The sequence below is a fragment of the Ascidia mentula genome, chromosome 1 (assembly GCF_947561715.1).
Source record: "Ascidia mentula chromosome 1, kaAscMent1.1, whole genome shotgun sequence".
Taxonomy (NCBI): domain Eukaryota; kingdom Metazoa; phylum Chordata; class Ascidiacea; order Phlebobranchia; family Ascidiidae; genus Ascidia; species Ascidia mentula.
Genome location: NC_138566.1, coordinates 8103125 through 8118954, shown reverse-complemented (window position 1 = coordinate 8118954; position 15830 = coordinate 8103125). Strand labels below are relative to the sequence as shown.

The 15830-nt window shown below is 39.9% G+C and overlaps 2 protein-coding genes and 1 long non-coding RNA gene across 3 annotated transcripts; all 3 read left to right on the top strand.

Moving 5' to 3' along the window:
• The first annotated feature begins 1109 nt into the window (after positions 1 to 1109).
• On the top strand, positions 1110 to 1644 carry LOC145901369 (uncharacterized). The gene is made up of 3 exons (XR_014402515.1): positions 1110 to 1232; positions 1288 to 1373; positions 1510 to 1644. It is a non-coding gene; the product is annotated as an uncharacterized LOC145901369 (long non-coding RNA).
• A 2806-nt stretch (positions 1645 to 4450) lies between these two features.
• Positions 4451 to 14248, top strand: LOC145905923 (mucin-like protein). Its single transcript, XM_082993289.1, has 33 exons — positions 4451 to 4466; positions 4524 to 4638; positions 4795 to 4952; positions 5019 to 5157; positions 5229 to 5330; positions 5389 to 6108; positions 6178 to 6287; positions 6375 to 6487; positions 6554 to 6637; positions 6696 to 6841; positions 6901 to 7037; positions 7368 to 7697; positions 7836 to 7979; positions 8045 to 8259; positions 8361 to 8621; positions 8944 to 9193; positions 9339 to 9484; positions 9532 to 9679; positions 9776 to 9985; positions 10131 to 10241; positions 10368 to 10486; positions 10627 to 10765; positions 10822 to 10954; positions 11034 to 11170; positions 11458 to 11580; positions 11659 to 11754; positions 11965 to 12159; positions 12214 to 12382; positions 12438 to 12625; positions 13084 to 13296; positions 13426 to 13550; positions 13638 to 13762; positions 13909 to 14248. Exons 1-33 carry the CDS (start codon positions 4451 to 4453, stop codon positions 14246 to 14248), a joined length of 5757 nt encoding a protein of 1918 aa, XP_082849415.1.
• A 983-nt stretch (positions 14249 to 15231) lies between these two features.
• LOC145893929 (tubulin-specific chaperone A-like) lies at positions 15232 to 15769 on the top strand. The gene has a single exon (XM_082982337.1). It carries the CDS (start codon positions 15269 to 15271, stop codon positions 15584 to 15586), a length of 318 nt encoding a protein of 105 aa, XP_082838463.1. The 5' UTR covers positions 15232 to 15268; the 3' UTR covers positions 15587 to 15769.
• Positions 15770 to 15830: the final 61 nt, after the last annotated feature.

The window sequence follows — 15830 nt, the reverse complement described above, 5'->3', positions numbered from 1 at the left end:
TATACTTTACAGATGTAGAAAACAAGACATTGCGGTGTCTGGCGGAATTGTTTCTTCCACCAGAATTGTGCAATGTTGGATACAAACCTTGCCTGATGGTCAATGTTAGTTCACGTGAGTTGTAAAATGTTACGATGGCGCGTGATATCGTAAACATGCGGATTACTAAAATATGTTTCGTTTGGTTGAACTTCAGAATTAATATAAAAACGTGGTAGTCACACAAGTCTATATTTTTCACCATAGCTCACTTCAACCATGTGGCAACTCGGTGGATTTCTTTGGAAGTTTCATCAATCAACTGTGACAATTCAACATATCATAGCATGGTTGACTTCTCGATAGAACCCACCGAAACAAACGATATAATCGTTTCTGAACTCGCCACGAACAAATTATCGGCGGTGGTCGATGTTCGACGGGAAAATATGCAACTTAACGCAACCACAATCCGTCAACAATTTCATGATTGGTTTGAAATTCGCGTTTGGTTTATAAGCAAAAAGGCCGAACCCAGAACAAAGTAAGCATTCTGTTTTGTACATAATCCAGACGATATTTAAAACCCAAACATACCACTTAGCATAACCTTACGTGCTATCTATTCGTAACTAAATCGCACAAAAATTTTGTTACTTTTCTGTAGTTTGTCAAATTACGCAAAGCGTCCTATTCTGTTTGCTGACATTCAAACGGACGAATCTGATAATAGCAACCTAGCCATGTTCAGTATCGAATTTCCATTTGACCCTCTTCTGGGATGGAACGCGTTGTACTGCGGACAACAATTTATTATAGTAGAAGTTATTCCTGTGTCGAATCAAACGCGTGACTTACAACCATCCAATGACTTTGCAATTCTTCCGACCTCTGTCAACTGTGACAGTAAGTGACTTTGATCATATTTATTTGCACATATGACCCCAGGATTTACTGTCGTTCTTTATATATCTTATAGATGATATTCTCCAAGTCAGCAACACGTCAGTAGAAATTATGTCACCATACCGATTGCTGTACGTTAACCAGCTACAAACGATTACTTTGAAATTCGACATCCTTTCACTTGCGGTCGGGTTGAACCTCCAGGATCTGCTGTCGTTCAAGGGAAATTTCTTTGTGTCAATTTCAGGTCATGTGTCGTCTGAACCAATTCTCAAGTTACTCGAAAATCGTGAATTAACAATTACCAGACAAACGATACAAGATTACGTACTGTTGGATGATAACCGGTGAGTCAAAAATGATTACCAGGAGATTTTTCATGTAAAAGGTTTTATTGCACAGCGCAAGAATAACCGCGGAAATAACAACAACCATTCCAGACTTCGTGTGCTCCCGTACACCCTTGTATTTGTTGTTTTTGATCAAAGGTAAGCGAATATTTAAATAATGCTCGAATGCCGGTGATTGGTTATTATTAATAATTGGTACGTGATCTTAAAACAGTTTCTTATGTGATATAGTATATATAATATTCTTTGAAGTGAACTTATTACCACATAACAGGTCCACCTGTTCTTCTGGAAATTGAGAAACAAGTTGGCAACAACGTCCTAGTTTTGCCATTGCATGATTTTAGCACACTTGCCTGTAATGTTACTGACGATAATATGATTGACCTTGAGCTGCTTGATATCTCCATGGAAAAAGCGGTCGTTGAATTAGAAGTCAACTATTCTGTGACGTTGGTCGTTGGAGTTAACTGTGATAGGTAGGCATCATACATTAAGCTCGTTAAAAATTGGATTCCATGTTGTACGATAAACCAAGCGTAAAGTTGCATTTTAAATCAAACCACGTGTTATTTGCAGCCCAGAAAATAATGCACTAAAATCTTTGGAGAATGTAAAGATAGGACTGTACGTTAACAACGTTGCTTCGAGTGGTTTGAGTCTCATTCGCTTACTGACGACCACTATAGAAGCTACAGTTGATCCACTTGAATTAATAAAACTTGAAGGCTCGATTGTTCCATCTGTCAAACATTTGCTAAACTTCTCGATACCATTTGAGCCATCTAGCGGCAAAGGAAAGTTCTGCGGGCCGTTGCAGTTGACGGCTACTTTGGATGAGGATAACTTATATCCCGATAGACGAAGAACGAACAACGTGATAAACAAAACTATAACATTGTCGTGTCCCTATGACTTGGTCGCTGTTACCAATGTACAAGTTACAGGAAGATCATGGTCTAGTCAAGATGAAAATCATCACACTATATTTCCGAGTCAAATTGTACTTAACTCTAAACTGGCGACGAACTTGAAAATAAGGTTTCGTTTGTGGAACACTGCGGGACGCGATCTCAGCGCATCTGCTGTGAGCGAAATATTTTCCATCCAATTCATTCCGGAAATAGTTGGAGTAACAGGAAATGAACAGACCAGTTTTGTGAAATACAATCATGTCACGCATGTAAGCACACTTGCAAATGGACAATGGGCTCCGGTCGAGATGGAAGTAAGAATGACAATTTCGCCCACATTGTGTCGCCTCCTACAGTTCTCTGAACCAGGATATGTAAACGATGTTGTGTGGCAAGCTGTGATATCGGCCAATTTCGACCAGGCTGCCGACTTGATGACTTACAATAACCAGTTTTCCTTTATTTCCGACGTTGCCTGTTACGACGCTTTTGACCTATCATTTCCAAATGTGCTTGGCCCTGCGGCTTTTAAATTCGCGTCTAAAATAGGAAATGATAACCAAGAAGTAGACTTTGCCCAAAACCTATCGGTTCGTTTCGTGATGGAAATGCACGCACCAGGCGACCAGATCCACAACCTGTTGTGCGACAACTCAACATTCACAACGAGCTCCAACAACACAGAGGCAGTGAATGAATACGGAAGCGGGAGCTCTGCATTGGACACGTTTCTTTGCGTGGAAAACAAATTCAGAAATGATACTTCCTTTAGTTTTATTTTGAAAGCAAAGAAGTTCTCCGACACAAGCTTTACTTTGACGATTGGAAAGACAATGGTTTCTGTGGGGGAAGTTTTGAGTTCCTACGCTGATAATAAAAACGTGTTCTCCTTGTCGTATTACATTTCTGATCTTATGCTGATGAAGGAAACGTTGTTTAAACTTTGCAACGACAAAAGTACCATCATCGATCTTCAGGTATTTAACTGAAATGTAACCTTTTTATATGCACACGAGTTTTTCAATATTTCAACATTGTCATATTCAAGGTTGAAATACACCTCGTTCAACAAATTGATGGAGGATTATTTGTGAAGAAGGAACAAACATTTGAAAACAACCTTCTAACAATACATGGGATAAATATTGTCAACTGCCCTACCGGAACAAGGTCAGATAAGTGCTTGTCAATAGAACTAAATTTGTAGCCGTAATTTTGTTGCAACATTTCGCAGGCTTTATAACGAGGAAATAAGACTTCTCAGCCCAAGCCCTGTTTTGACTGCAAACAGGATGGTTCCTTTGCTTATGCGTTTCTCCGTATATTCGACGGAGCCTTACATCCAGGATCCTTTAGTGCGACTTATTTCGCATATTTGCTCCAGCGATTACGATCACGATATGATTGAGACAGTCCAGAGTGTAGACCAATACCTTAACGCTGTTAACAATTCTCGGTGTTTTCAATACGATGTGTTGACTGAGAAGCTGGCGCAATCCCTGAAGCAGCCTATTGTTAATGGTTACCGTAGTTTCATATTGGAAGATACAACACACGGTTTGAAACTACCACTTAACAACGCAACGTATCGATTTTGTTGGAAGACCCTCACTGTGTACGTTTTAGCTTATGCCGAAGCCGGCGAAACGCAGGTTGGAAATTTAAAGTAATACTCTCTGTTTGTGAAGTCTGATCTGTGTTGTACTAATCTAGGGCGAGAGTGGCGCCATTGAATTCAAAAGGAACGTTGCCAGTGATGTCGTTTATTACGACTGTGGATCAAAGATATTGGACGAGTGTGCAAGGGGTATAGACCAGTGTAAACATCCATCTAAATGTCGTGACTTGTACGAGGGATACTCATGTGAGTGTGAAGGTGATCTGGTTTCTAATCAAGATGGAGTCTGTGTGCCAGAAGAAAGTTGCACTTCGTTTGTAAACGGTAAAATGCATGCATTTTTGACAAATTATTAAAGTTTGTGTTTGTTTACGTTTCTGTTGGTTTAAAATGCGTGTAAACATGAACATACGACAGGAGGTATAAACTTCACCTTTAAACATGGGTATGTTTGTTTTAAACTTGTGTACAAACTCATTTTGCAGGATTTTAAATTTTGTAACAAATTACACATTTACGCAAAATTCTATAAATATTTATATATATATATATAGGTACAGTCGACAAGATGAAATACACATGCCATGTTGCCTGCCTAAACGAATCTGTACACGACAGTGGATTGTGCAGGAAAACAGAACGATGTGATGGGCGATGTCACCATTTAGCCAAGTGCAACGAAAATGAAGGCACGTACTAGTAAAACTTTTTTTGTCGGTGGATTGCCTTGCCTAACTTAACCGTTTTTATTTTCAGAATGTGAGTGTAATAAAGGGTACGAAGGCAATGGTTTCGAATGCAGAGATGCGCTTAATTGCAGCGAACATTCTTGCGAAGATGGAATTTGCGTTGAACTCAGTCCAGGATACAGGTTATAAATTATTTTTATATGGTCATGTGACAAACAACTATTAATATCCTTTTTTACTATTTCGAAATAGGAAAATATCTCTTCTGTTATGTTTTCAAAACTTATTTTTCGGCAAAAGCGGCCATGGGTAAGACGATAGACGACTATTGTTTTTAGATGTGTGTGCAATGGAACGTGTTCGTCTGACTTGAAATCCTGGGGCACATGGAGCAACCTTAGTGAATGTTCTTCTCTGTGCGGAAAAGGAATTCACTTCCGGTCACGTGTTTGCTTGGACGAAATCCACCGGCAGGTGGACGACATTCAGTGTGGGGGTAAATCTATTATTCCGGATAAAAAATAAAGGAAAATATCGGAGATTAGCTGCGTTGTTATTGTAGGTACGACAGAAGAGCTCACTGGTTGCATATCACAAGCTTGTCCTAATACTCACACTAACTTGTGCGCACAAGAGGCGGACCGTTGCGACCAATTGAGGGGAAGAGGGATCTGCCATCTCGTTGCCTTGGACAGTTACAGGTATATTCAGTGAAGCATTAATTTCGTTTGTTTGGTTTACTACTTTTTGCTGTGTTTTTTTTTGATAAAAGATGCGAATGCAAACCGGGTTACGAAACAATCCTTTATCCAAATGGAAAGTTTAAGCGCTGCGGTGAGAACAAATCAGAGTCCGAATACTTCGATGAAAACAAGTAAGAATGTAAAAAAAGGTTTTCCTTTAAGGCCTAACATGAAACCCTTGCTGTTTAGACCGAATGGAATCCAAAACCCGACATCAGTGAATTCGATGTGGATAAACCCAACCACCGCGGCAAAATGCTTGGAAGGGTTTGAATCTGGAGGTGTAAGTAGATTTATTGAAGCCAAGTTGCCGCAACCCATCCCACTACCTGGAGATTCGCCCTCAAACATTCTGTCATACAATAAATACCTGTACGTTGCACCAAACGGAGCTGCTGTGTTAACTGAAAACGTCATACCACTGTCTGTGGCACAGTCACTCCAGAATCCAGGACATATCCTATTCTTTCCTTTCATGAAAGACTTTGAGGCGGTGTTGGTTCCTCTGTGGATGCGAGCAGCGTTAAAGAACGATTCAAAGGTTTGTGTGGAAACATTCGACGCTTTGGATCCCCTGGAGCACACAGTTTCCAGTCTGCAGAAGGTGGATAGACTGGTTTCGGATAGATACGATCAGCCGTTTAAAACCCTCGTGCTGGTCGTGGCAACTTGGAAAAACCTCAAGTCAAAATGGGAAAGCTTGCAAACAGTTGGGGGAGCTCGTGAAGAGAACATAACCCTCCAACTTCTGCTTGCTTCAGACTTCGAGTCGACGTATTTAGTTTATTCGTATGACAGGCTGAGGTTGTTCTCTAAACCTTCTAACGCCGAAAGTACGTTTGCTCTGGGGCCTGCAGTTTTCAAAGGCTTCTTGCGCAAAAACAGACCTCTACAAGCAAATCAATTAGTGTAAGTACACTGTTTGCTTTAGTTTATATATTTTTGGAAATACATTTTATTTTTTTATTGCACTTGCAGATATTCAATCGATAGTGATCCTATGGTGCACACAATCAAACCTATTTTCAACATAACTTCTTTGCAAAACACTTTCTCCCTTGAAAGAATGAGTTCAGTAAACAAAAACGGTAATTTTTTTTCAACGATCATCACATATCTTAAAACCACCAAAAATAGTAAGCGTCAACTTCAATCGGACACACGTGTGGTTTTAGAACTGTCGTCGTGCTTGCAGTGGAACGCTCGTGAAATAATCCGAACAAACTTGGCAATAAAAGATACGTGTCCATCAACCGAAGCTGAAGTCCGTTTGGATCCCTTGTTGTGGGTAAGGAAATTATATTTAGGTTTTATATTTTCGTCCTTTTTAATATATTTCCGCCTATGTTATCAGGAACAAACCAACCATTGGGGAAATAGAATTGAATTTCAACATTATCTGGACACGTTGGCGTCATCTTTTCAGGACATTTTGAAGGTAACAAATGTTCCCAAAGCGTCTTTTTGAGAAAAATCTTATACTTTGATTTGTTAAGACGTGGGCGCAACTGGGAAGCTCTTCGGTCAACTGCTTCACCCAAGTCCTCACCGACTCTGAAGGTTGGAATGTTGATTGTTGTTACAAAGACGGAATCCTCGTGGCCGATTTGGACAACTGGTACATGTCCGGGTTTGTTCGAAGGTAGCACATGTATGACGTAGATAGGATTGTTTTTTTCTCCAACCTCTTCCACTACATAGGTTTAATGACAAGAGTAGCCAGGAGTATGTTCATCAGGACTTAGTTCCGATGTTACAATGCTGCGGTGTTGCCACAGAAACAGGGGGTTCGTTTTCCAATCGCTGCAAACTCTATGAGCGCAGACGACCGATTTCTGGTATGTAGAAAATTTGTTTGGTGATTTAGTTTTTTGTATTAATTGTGATATATTCGTGATTTCATTGTAATCAAGTTCTGTCAGTAAGATTGCGTTTTGTTTTTAAAAATTATGAGGGTGTGGCGACCGAACTGTAGTGTTCGCCTGTGCATTGAAGCGTGCTATTGCCTTTTTCCTGTGTCGCGATTGCCGCCTTATATACACGTGTTTATTGTGTTGCTCGCCCCTTTTTCTGACTCTCGCAATAAAGCATCAACCGCTTTAAGGGTTTAAATAACTGTAAGGGAGCATTGTTGGCAATCCTTCCACAAATTCTCGTGTGTTTTTCAGGCGTAGATCAAACAACCGTGTCGGCCACAGCATATGGCGGCGGTGATCCACTTATCCAATCGCTTGACGGAGCCTTGATTGAAGTTTCCGAGCCTGGACATTACGTTCTCCTTCAGAACGAAGAAATGGAAATCTACGCAAGTGTAAATGCGGTCGACTTACAGCAACAGGAAGATCCACAGTTTGTGGCAGTGTTCAGCCGAGTGCAGTTTTACTACAGAGGGTTGTTCGGGAAAGTTGTGGCTGAAGTGTTGGCAGCAGATGTCGATTCGCTCCAACTGAAATTTATTGCCGGCAGTGACCTAAGTCAGGACTTTACCCATTATCTAGGTACAGCTTATTTAATTCTGTTTAAAGTTTATTGTTTTTTGCTTGTACAAGTGGTGCGCAGTATTGTATGATGGACCTTTTATTAATTATTACAGTTTAACATTTTCTTGTAGAGATATCTACATTTATCTTCTACAGGTGAGGAAATTGGAAATCTGCACAAAAACGTGGATTTTGCTTTCAAAAACACCGCTATCTTGAGCTTCAGGGCGGTAGGACGGTCGTTGGTGTTTTCTACACGATTGCCATACAGTTTTATAGGGAAATGTAGCGGTCTGCTCGGTAAAAAAACATATTTCTTTTGTTTTTTTACCAGTCCACCATATCAACACTGCGCTTTTTGGCAGGAAATTTTGACTTTGACGCCGGAAATGATTTTGTTACTTCCGGTGGACTTTTGTTGCCAAGCGTTGTAACCTCAAAATCTCCCAACCCTCGTCTGACTTCAAAAGAATTAATTAAACAGATTGCGAACTCGTGGAAGGTATCAACTCTGCAGCTGCTTCGAAACAACTCGGAAACAAACTTCGTGGAACCCGACCAGAAGTTATCCTATATATCGGTATACGTTTTTGTGCTTCTTTGAAATGTGGTTAACATGTTGGGCTACATAAGTTATGCATTTATGCGCATTCATTGTAAATGCATGTGCAATTTATTCAGGGAACATACGACATCGAAGCTATTCCTGAACTGGAATTGGGCGCTTGCGCAAATTTTTCCCAATTCGCAAAGGAAGTTTGTCTCAGTACTTTATCAACTTCGTCCAGCGTCAATTTTGCCACCTCTTCCGCGTCGTCAATCGCAACCTTTGAGGAACGTTTAATTACAGAACCCACAGGAGGATCACTTCCCGTTGTTAATTGCGCTTCTCGTCTGCATATCAGTTTGGAAACCTGGAGCCAAGTCGATTGCAGTATACAGGTATATGATAATAAAAACAACACTCTAATGCAGTGTCTCTCAAACTTTTTCCCTTATCCCCCCCCGAAGAGTTTGTTTACTTGGAAACACCTCGTCAATCGCAAAAAAACATGACATGTTAAGTTTGCGCTTTTGTAAACGAAATGTGATTGACGAGGCTGTTGCAAATACAGCAGTTTTTTGAAATTTCATTTACTCTCAAAACGTAAAATACAACTTCAATTCAACCAGATATCATATGTCGCACATCAGCTGTGGCAACTGATTGCTAAACTGAGTATTTTCTCAGCGTAATCATGCTTGATCAAATATGTTGTGGCAGACTAAAACGTTGGAGCAGTACTTTCTCCGCCTTGGACCTAAATCTTCGGGAAACCTAACACTGAAAAGCTTTCGGGTCGGTCTTGCAACTTACACTTACTCTATCCTCGTGAAATACGATGAGTTTGAGACTCGAGATTTTACCGAAGCAATGTACGGAAACGAACCTCAGTTCGATTTGACCAAACTTCCCGAGTTTCTTCGGAATCCGATAATTATTGAAATGTATTCTGCAGCCACAAACCAGCAAGGTGATTTGTCAAACATTTTTAATGAGTTTTTTGTTGTCATATAAGAAGTAAATTTTTTTGTGATATAAAACTCAATATCGAAAAATTAAATATGTAACAGTTTCATGGTAAATCCAAACTAAAAGTTTGCTTTCGTTTATATCAGGAAACGCTGATGCTGCTGTTGATACAGAGGGAAGTGGCACAACAAACATGACTGACGAAGCATCACACGGAACTCTTCTTACAACTTTCGTTCTCCCAACCGTGTTTTGTCCTTGCAATAACTCTTCGGAATGCGTGTTTAAAGATGTAAGCCGCAGTGCTCATATTACATGAGGTTAACCCCACTTTCTTAGGGTCAACCTGTTCGAGAAGCTTCCACCTACGTTCCCCTGTCGACCGGTGATTGGATTACTGTCGCTTCATGCAGATGTTCGCCATGGAAATACGGTCAACTCTGTCAGTACACAATTAATCCTTGCTTGCTACACCAATGCTTCGCAGGTATTTCGCATGAAACAGTATGCTTGTTGTACAACCTGTGTGCCACTATTTATCATGTCGGATGTAACTTGGGATAAGCAATTTAACTATTCTTAGACGTTCCATGTATTCACGGCGGTTCCGGCAACTTCACATGTGGAAGTTGTCCAGCGGATATGACGGGTGATGGTGTCGATTGTGTTCATTTATCCTGCTCGTTTGAGGACGTTCAAGTTTGCGAACAAATCTGCGTGATGAAGGACGAAACGTCGGCCTGTCTGTGTGAAATAGGAACGATTTTGAACTCAGATAACAGAACTTGCTCAGGTTGATATAAGATACTTAACTGTTCTTGTTTTTGTTGGATTTGCTGCGAACAAGGTGAAATAAACACAAATGTTAAAATCCATTTACTGTACCGTCAAGGTACTTTCGGGACCCGTTGTATGACATTACACCAACTGTGTTGCAGACGTGGATGAGTGCAGCATTGGAAGAGATTTGTGTAAAAAGCCATACTCGACTTGCGTCAACACTCATGGAAGTTACAAGTGTTCTTGTGAGGAAGGTTTTACGCTTCAAGGTTCGTTTCTTTGACTTTTGCAATTCTTTCGCGAATCACTTCTGTCTTTAACTAAACCACAATATCTTTCAAAAATAAATTAACGCAGAAAGCTTTCGTAACTTTAAATGTATTTTTTGTGCACAGACGACTTTTGTGTTGATTTTGACGAGTGTCTGGAAGACAACGGAGGCTGTGAAATCAGATGCGAAAATAACATTGGGAGTTACGCTTGTTTCTGCATGGCTGGTTTTGTATTGGACGAGGTAAATATACAACATACAAAGGTTTTGTTGATTTCTAAATTTCCTCCAGGTAATCCAAATCCAGATGAACCTCACGAGGTGTCTTACACCCCCAGTGTCTTGGAGCAACTGTTGAAACTGTTTTTATTTTATATATAAAGGACGGTCGAACGTGCGTCGATGTTGACGAGTGTTCTCTCGCAAACAGATGCACACACGGCTGCGTGAATCAGGTCGGTCAGTACAAGTGTTTCTGTGACATTGGATACAAGCTCGACCACGACCTAACCACCTGCATACGTAAGTAGCTGGATTTTTTGACATTTGGGACTTCGGCTTAAAAATATTCCTTTCAGCGCAAAATGAATGCGATGAGGAGACTCTCTTGAGGCATTGCAGCTTTCCGAACGCGGTTTGCTCGTTGGATTATTCGAACACCCCGAGATGTGGATGCGTTGCCGGGTACAGATTTGACGGCCAATCTGTGACGTATGTACACGACGCGATTAAATATGTTTGTCAAACTCCAGGGAATACAATCGTATGCTTGTTTATATTTTTTGTGCAGGTGTAAAAATATAAACGAGTGCGTCGCATCACCGGGTTTGTGTTCTTCCCAATCCACATGTATTGATACTGAAGGTGATTTTTACTGTCGATGTGACTCTGGGTATGAAAACATTCCCGAGACAGTCGGGTGTCAAAGTAAGCGCCAAAACTTTTGTTATTTAAGTTGCCCAATTAGTTTATTTATGAAACAGTTTATGAAATAGGTAAAAGTTTTAAATGGTGATATTTTTAAGCAATTTTGTGGAAAAGAAACACTAAAAAAAAGCAGTAGCTTTTTACTACAGGATCAGCCTGACATTTGATCAGGAATATATATATTTTGTTTTGTGATAAGTATAAATAAACTATTTTAAGTATAATTCATTCCATATTGCATTAGAATTACTCTAACTTAGTTTGCTAAACCTCAAACATTCTCGCAGATGTAAATGAATGTGAGTTTCGCAACGGTGGATGTGATCAGCTTTGTGTTGACGTTGTTGGTTCCTACTTATGTCGGTGTTCGGAAGGTTACAAACTCACTGATGATGGCAGAAAGTGTGAAGGTGGATTTACTTTCTAACTATTTTAGCTTAGCTGTGATTGCTCCTGTGTTTGTTAATGATACAAATCTGTTTTTGCAGACGTGGACGAATGCGCTTCCCCGTATTTATCCGGTTGCGATGAAAATGCTGTTTGTGAAAATTTGCAAGGATCCTATGCTTGTCACTGCAGCAAAGGTTCTTTGTGTATTGAGTTTCGTACCTGGCAACTTTTGAATATCGTTTAACTCTGTTATAACCCTCGCCTGATTCCAGTTGTACCGTTACACAGCAGTTCCAATTTAAAACATTTTATTACTTTTATTTAATATACATTTATTAGAGCTGCGATAAAGTTTTATTGTTTACTGCTTTTCACAATAAATTTTCTTTTAAAACGCATCGTAGGGTTTGCGGAAGCAAACAACCTTTGCCTGGATGTGGACGAATGTTTATTCAACAACGGGGATTGCCAGTTCGAATGCGAGAATGGTGTAGGAAGTCACACCTGCCTTTGCCCATTGGGTTACGTTCTTAACTCGGATGGTCGGAGTTGTCGGGATGTGAACGAGTGTCTCCGTCCTGAAATTAATACTTGCCAAGGTTTTGTCGTTTGGTGCAACCGGTATTTTTTTTTTATTTATGCTTTTCGTTTAGGTGTCGCTTTGTGTTCGAATTACGTTCCCGGCTTTTCCTGCTATTGTCCGAAAGGACATGAAATAATTCACGGACGAAACAGCAGCACCTGCGAGCTCTCGACAGACGTGCGGATTTTGATTGAAAATGATTTTTCCTTGAGCGATCAATGTAGGAGATGTCAATTCAGGTAAGTAGATTTTGCCTTCTTTTCGAACTATTTTCTAATAAGTCATCGCATTCAGCTGCAAAATTGTTGGAGCTTCTGAGGCGATATGTCTTTGCCCCCAAGGATATCGTGTAGGCTCTGAAGAAAGAAATGAACTTCCCACCAGCTGTTATGACGAGGATGAGTGTGATAAACTGTTGAGCTGTGGTCCGAACACAGTTTGTACAAATACACCGGGATCTTATAATTGCTCGTGCGCATCAAGTGAGTGCAAGGGATGATTTTCATCTCGTCCGCAGTGAAATGTATGGAATTACGATTAATGCACGTGCGATGTTTAAAATTTTGCGACCAATCCATGGTTCTGTAATGGAGGCTGCATTTCAAAAAATGAGATGCATTCAGGGCCACTGTTTCGACATATTAGACACATTTCGACGCGGAGCCTGACGACATTATTAGCTTTATCATTGCTTGGCCATATTGTTTTACCTTGGTTTGTGCAGTATAGGTTACACCAATAGTCTGGTACCAATCGTGTGTCACCACAAAGTGGTCTTCGCCTGGACGTTTCGCGGGCAAGATCCTTGCATTGTCACCAAAGCGGCGCTGATGAGACCTAATGGGTCGAAATAGTGGTCCTGTATGCAGCTCATAACTACTCAAAACCTCACTAAACACCTCTGCAGCTCGATTTTTACCGTCCCCCTATCGGCGTGTAGATAAGTTCGTTTTGGACGACGATGACTGGGCCTGTACCGAAAACAACGGTATGTGGGGTTTGTGGAGTGACTTTACACCTTGTCCGTCCAAATGTGATTATGGGCTGAGGCACAGAAGTCGGGTTTGCGACAACCCACCTCCGAGCAGAAACGGTCTTCACTGCAACGGATCATCTGATGACTATCTCATGTGTGCAGTCGAAAACTGCGCAGGTAGAAGGATTTGCGAAAATCAAACGTATAATTTGGACCAAAAATTAAAAATTATTAAACTCGTTTTGTTGTTACGAATTATTTAACCTTAGTTCTGAACGATCCATGATTTTAAAATAAAATTTGTAGTTGATGTGGATGCCGAGGATTTTTCTGTGGAAGTTGTTGTTGAAGCAAGTGAAATGGAGTGGCTAAAACAAGTTAAACCCGTGTTTTCTTTGTGGGTTGCTGATGCCGTCGATGCCTATTGTGTGGTAAGACTAGACCTTAAGAGCAAACATTTGTGTTTTCATCATATGCTGCGAAAAATTCAAGCGACTACAGTTAATTTTTTCATCCAGGAAAACTTCGAAGATTGTTGTGGCCTGCCCCCCATTCCAGACCAACAAGTGACCAGAGGAAACTTTGCGTTATTGGACTATTCGGTTGTGCCTGGTTTTCCCAAAACACAAGGGCGGTGGTTGCGGTATGTTTTAAATTTTTTTATTTAGGCGATTTTCTTCTAATCTTTGTGGTTGTCGATGTTATATTCACACGGTTTCACCCTTTTGGGGTTAAAAACATACCCACAGTTATACTATACCACGTTTTGTATTCCCATATTGTTTTCAGAATAAAAGCGACCAGCAAATACGCAACTCTGGTCGACTTTTGCCTTTCCAATTCAGAAGTTGAATTTACGATTCCCAAGAACACCCAAAGGAGGTGGAATTACCTCGCACCTGAAACTCTCCAATCTGCCTTGCAGGCCTCCAACGACTCATTACGTGAACAACCGCTGGGAAGACCTGTGTTGTTTATTAAACCGGGCCGAGTCCGAAAGCCTCCGCCATTTTTTACAACGCCCACGATTGCGTCATTGGTCGCCTTTAAAATATTTTCCCGTGTTACGCTGCTTTACTTTATATTCGTAACTTGTCGGGTGCTGCAGGGAAGAAAACCATTCAAATGATTTCCGACCACGGTTGTAAATTTGTCTTTGTAAGTTTGTGGTAGGTTTAAAATAAACTTTGTAACTGTGTAATTCCGACTTGTTTTGAGGTAGTTTTGTTTACTTGTTTTGTGTCTAGTTTACTGATCAGTGCTTCGCACTTTTTTAAGTAACTGAGAATCGGACGATGGTCAGAGAGGTAATGACGGCGCCAGTCGGACGTGTGAAACAGAGTTTAAAAACATACATTGAAGGCAAAACAAGCTTGCGGAAATTACACACAACACAGCGGTCGGCGCGTGACATAACAATGTAACCTTTATGCAACAATTATGTTTTTTTAAGATTTTGAAATATCGGTTAGTAGTTTTTTAATTATCGGTTAAAGTCACTGCATGACATTTATGTTTGGATGGCGAGTATTTTGCAAAATAGATTTTTGTAATTAGGGTCGCCTTAAAAAAGGTCGGCAACAGTTGCTTTAGAGTTTAGAGGAGCAAATTTTAACAATTGCAGTTTTCGACAGACTTGACTTTTTGAAAACTTTATTCGTACGAGCTTTTGTAATTACCGAAATTATAAACCTATGATTGAAGTGGACAAAAAGGGAAATCCCTATAACAGTAAAAATGCATTGTTAAATTTTTGCAACTAATTTCTACGAAATAGGAAAATGAACAAGCTATGAACAATATTTGTTCCAAATAAAGTTTCACAAATAATTACTTTTACTTTTAACTAAAGTTAAGTAAAATGTCCCAATTCTTTCTTCATTTAATTTTTATTTTGGGTTGTCGGGTAAATAGCTTTATCGTCTTGGTGCTCTGAAACCACATGCCGATCCAGTATTTACGAAACGAAAAGTGTTCGTATTTTTACAATTTAGGAACAAAATGGGTAAAAAAGTGGAGTAATGGAAACATGTGAGAACATTAGTCTATAAAGTCTGGTGCAGGATTTATGCCAAGCTTTTTTGGTTTATCACATTTAACGTTTTGAAGTTTCAGGTTATTCAAAGGTCTAACATATCATTTATAAAAAATGGAGGGTGTCATGAAAAAAATTAAAATTCAAACAGGGGTGGTGAAGAGAATTGCAAAAGAGAAGACCATGTACGAAGAAGAGGCGGTGACTATACGGAAGCAATTAGAGGATATGGAGGCAAGCGGAAAAGATGAATATGACATTAAAAAACGACGAGAAGTGTTGCAAGAATCAGAGATGATGGCCCCGGACTGTGAGCAACGCCTGAAGATTGCAATAGAAAAACTGACTTCCTTGGTTGACGACAATTCTGAATTGAAAGATGAAGAAGTCTATCAGAACGCCAAGACTCTACTGCTTGAAGTGAAGAATTAATATCTAACATTGCAGATACTGTTGTTATGTAATTTACTAAATTGTTGTTTGTGTTGTACCATTATATATATTTTTGTAGCATGAAACAACAATTCATTTTATGACGTCTAAAATGTGAGTGCACTGTGGGCAACAACAATGGTGTTAATTACATTGAACCAATGCTTGTATTCTGATTTATAGGAGTGTCAAACAAACATGGTATCACATAATACTTATATAATTAGTGATGCAGATCTTATTG

What these genes read in the sequence shown, in the direction of transcription:
- LOC145893929 (XM_082982337.1), top strand. Translation starts at nt 15,269, where the DNA reads ATGGAGGGTGTCATGAAAAAAATTAAAATTCAAACAGGGGTGGTGAAG.
- LOC145905923 (XM_082993289.1), top strand. An exon ending in TGCAGCCACAAACCAGCAAG is followed by an intron (nt 9,194 to 9,338) that starts GTGATTTGTCAA and finishes CGTTTATATCAG; the next exon opens with GAAACGCTGATGCTGCTGTT. An exon ending in CGAGACAGTCGGGTGTCAAA is followed by an intron (nt 11,171 to 11,457) that starts GTAAGCGCCAAA and finishes ACATTCTCGCAG; the next exon opens with ATGTAAATGAATGTGAGTTT.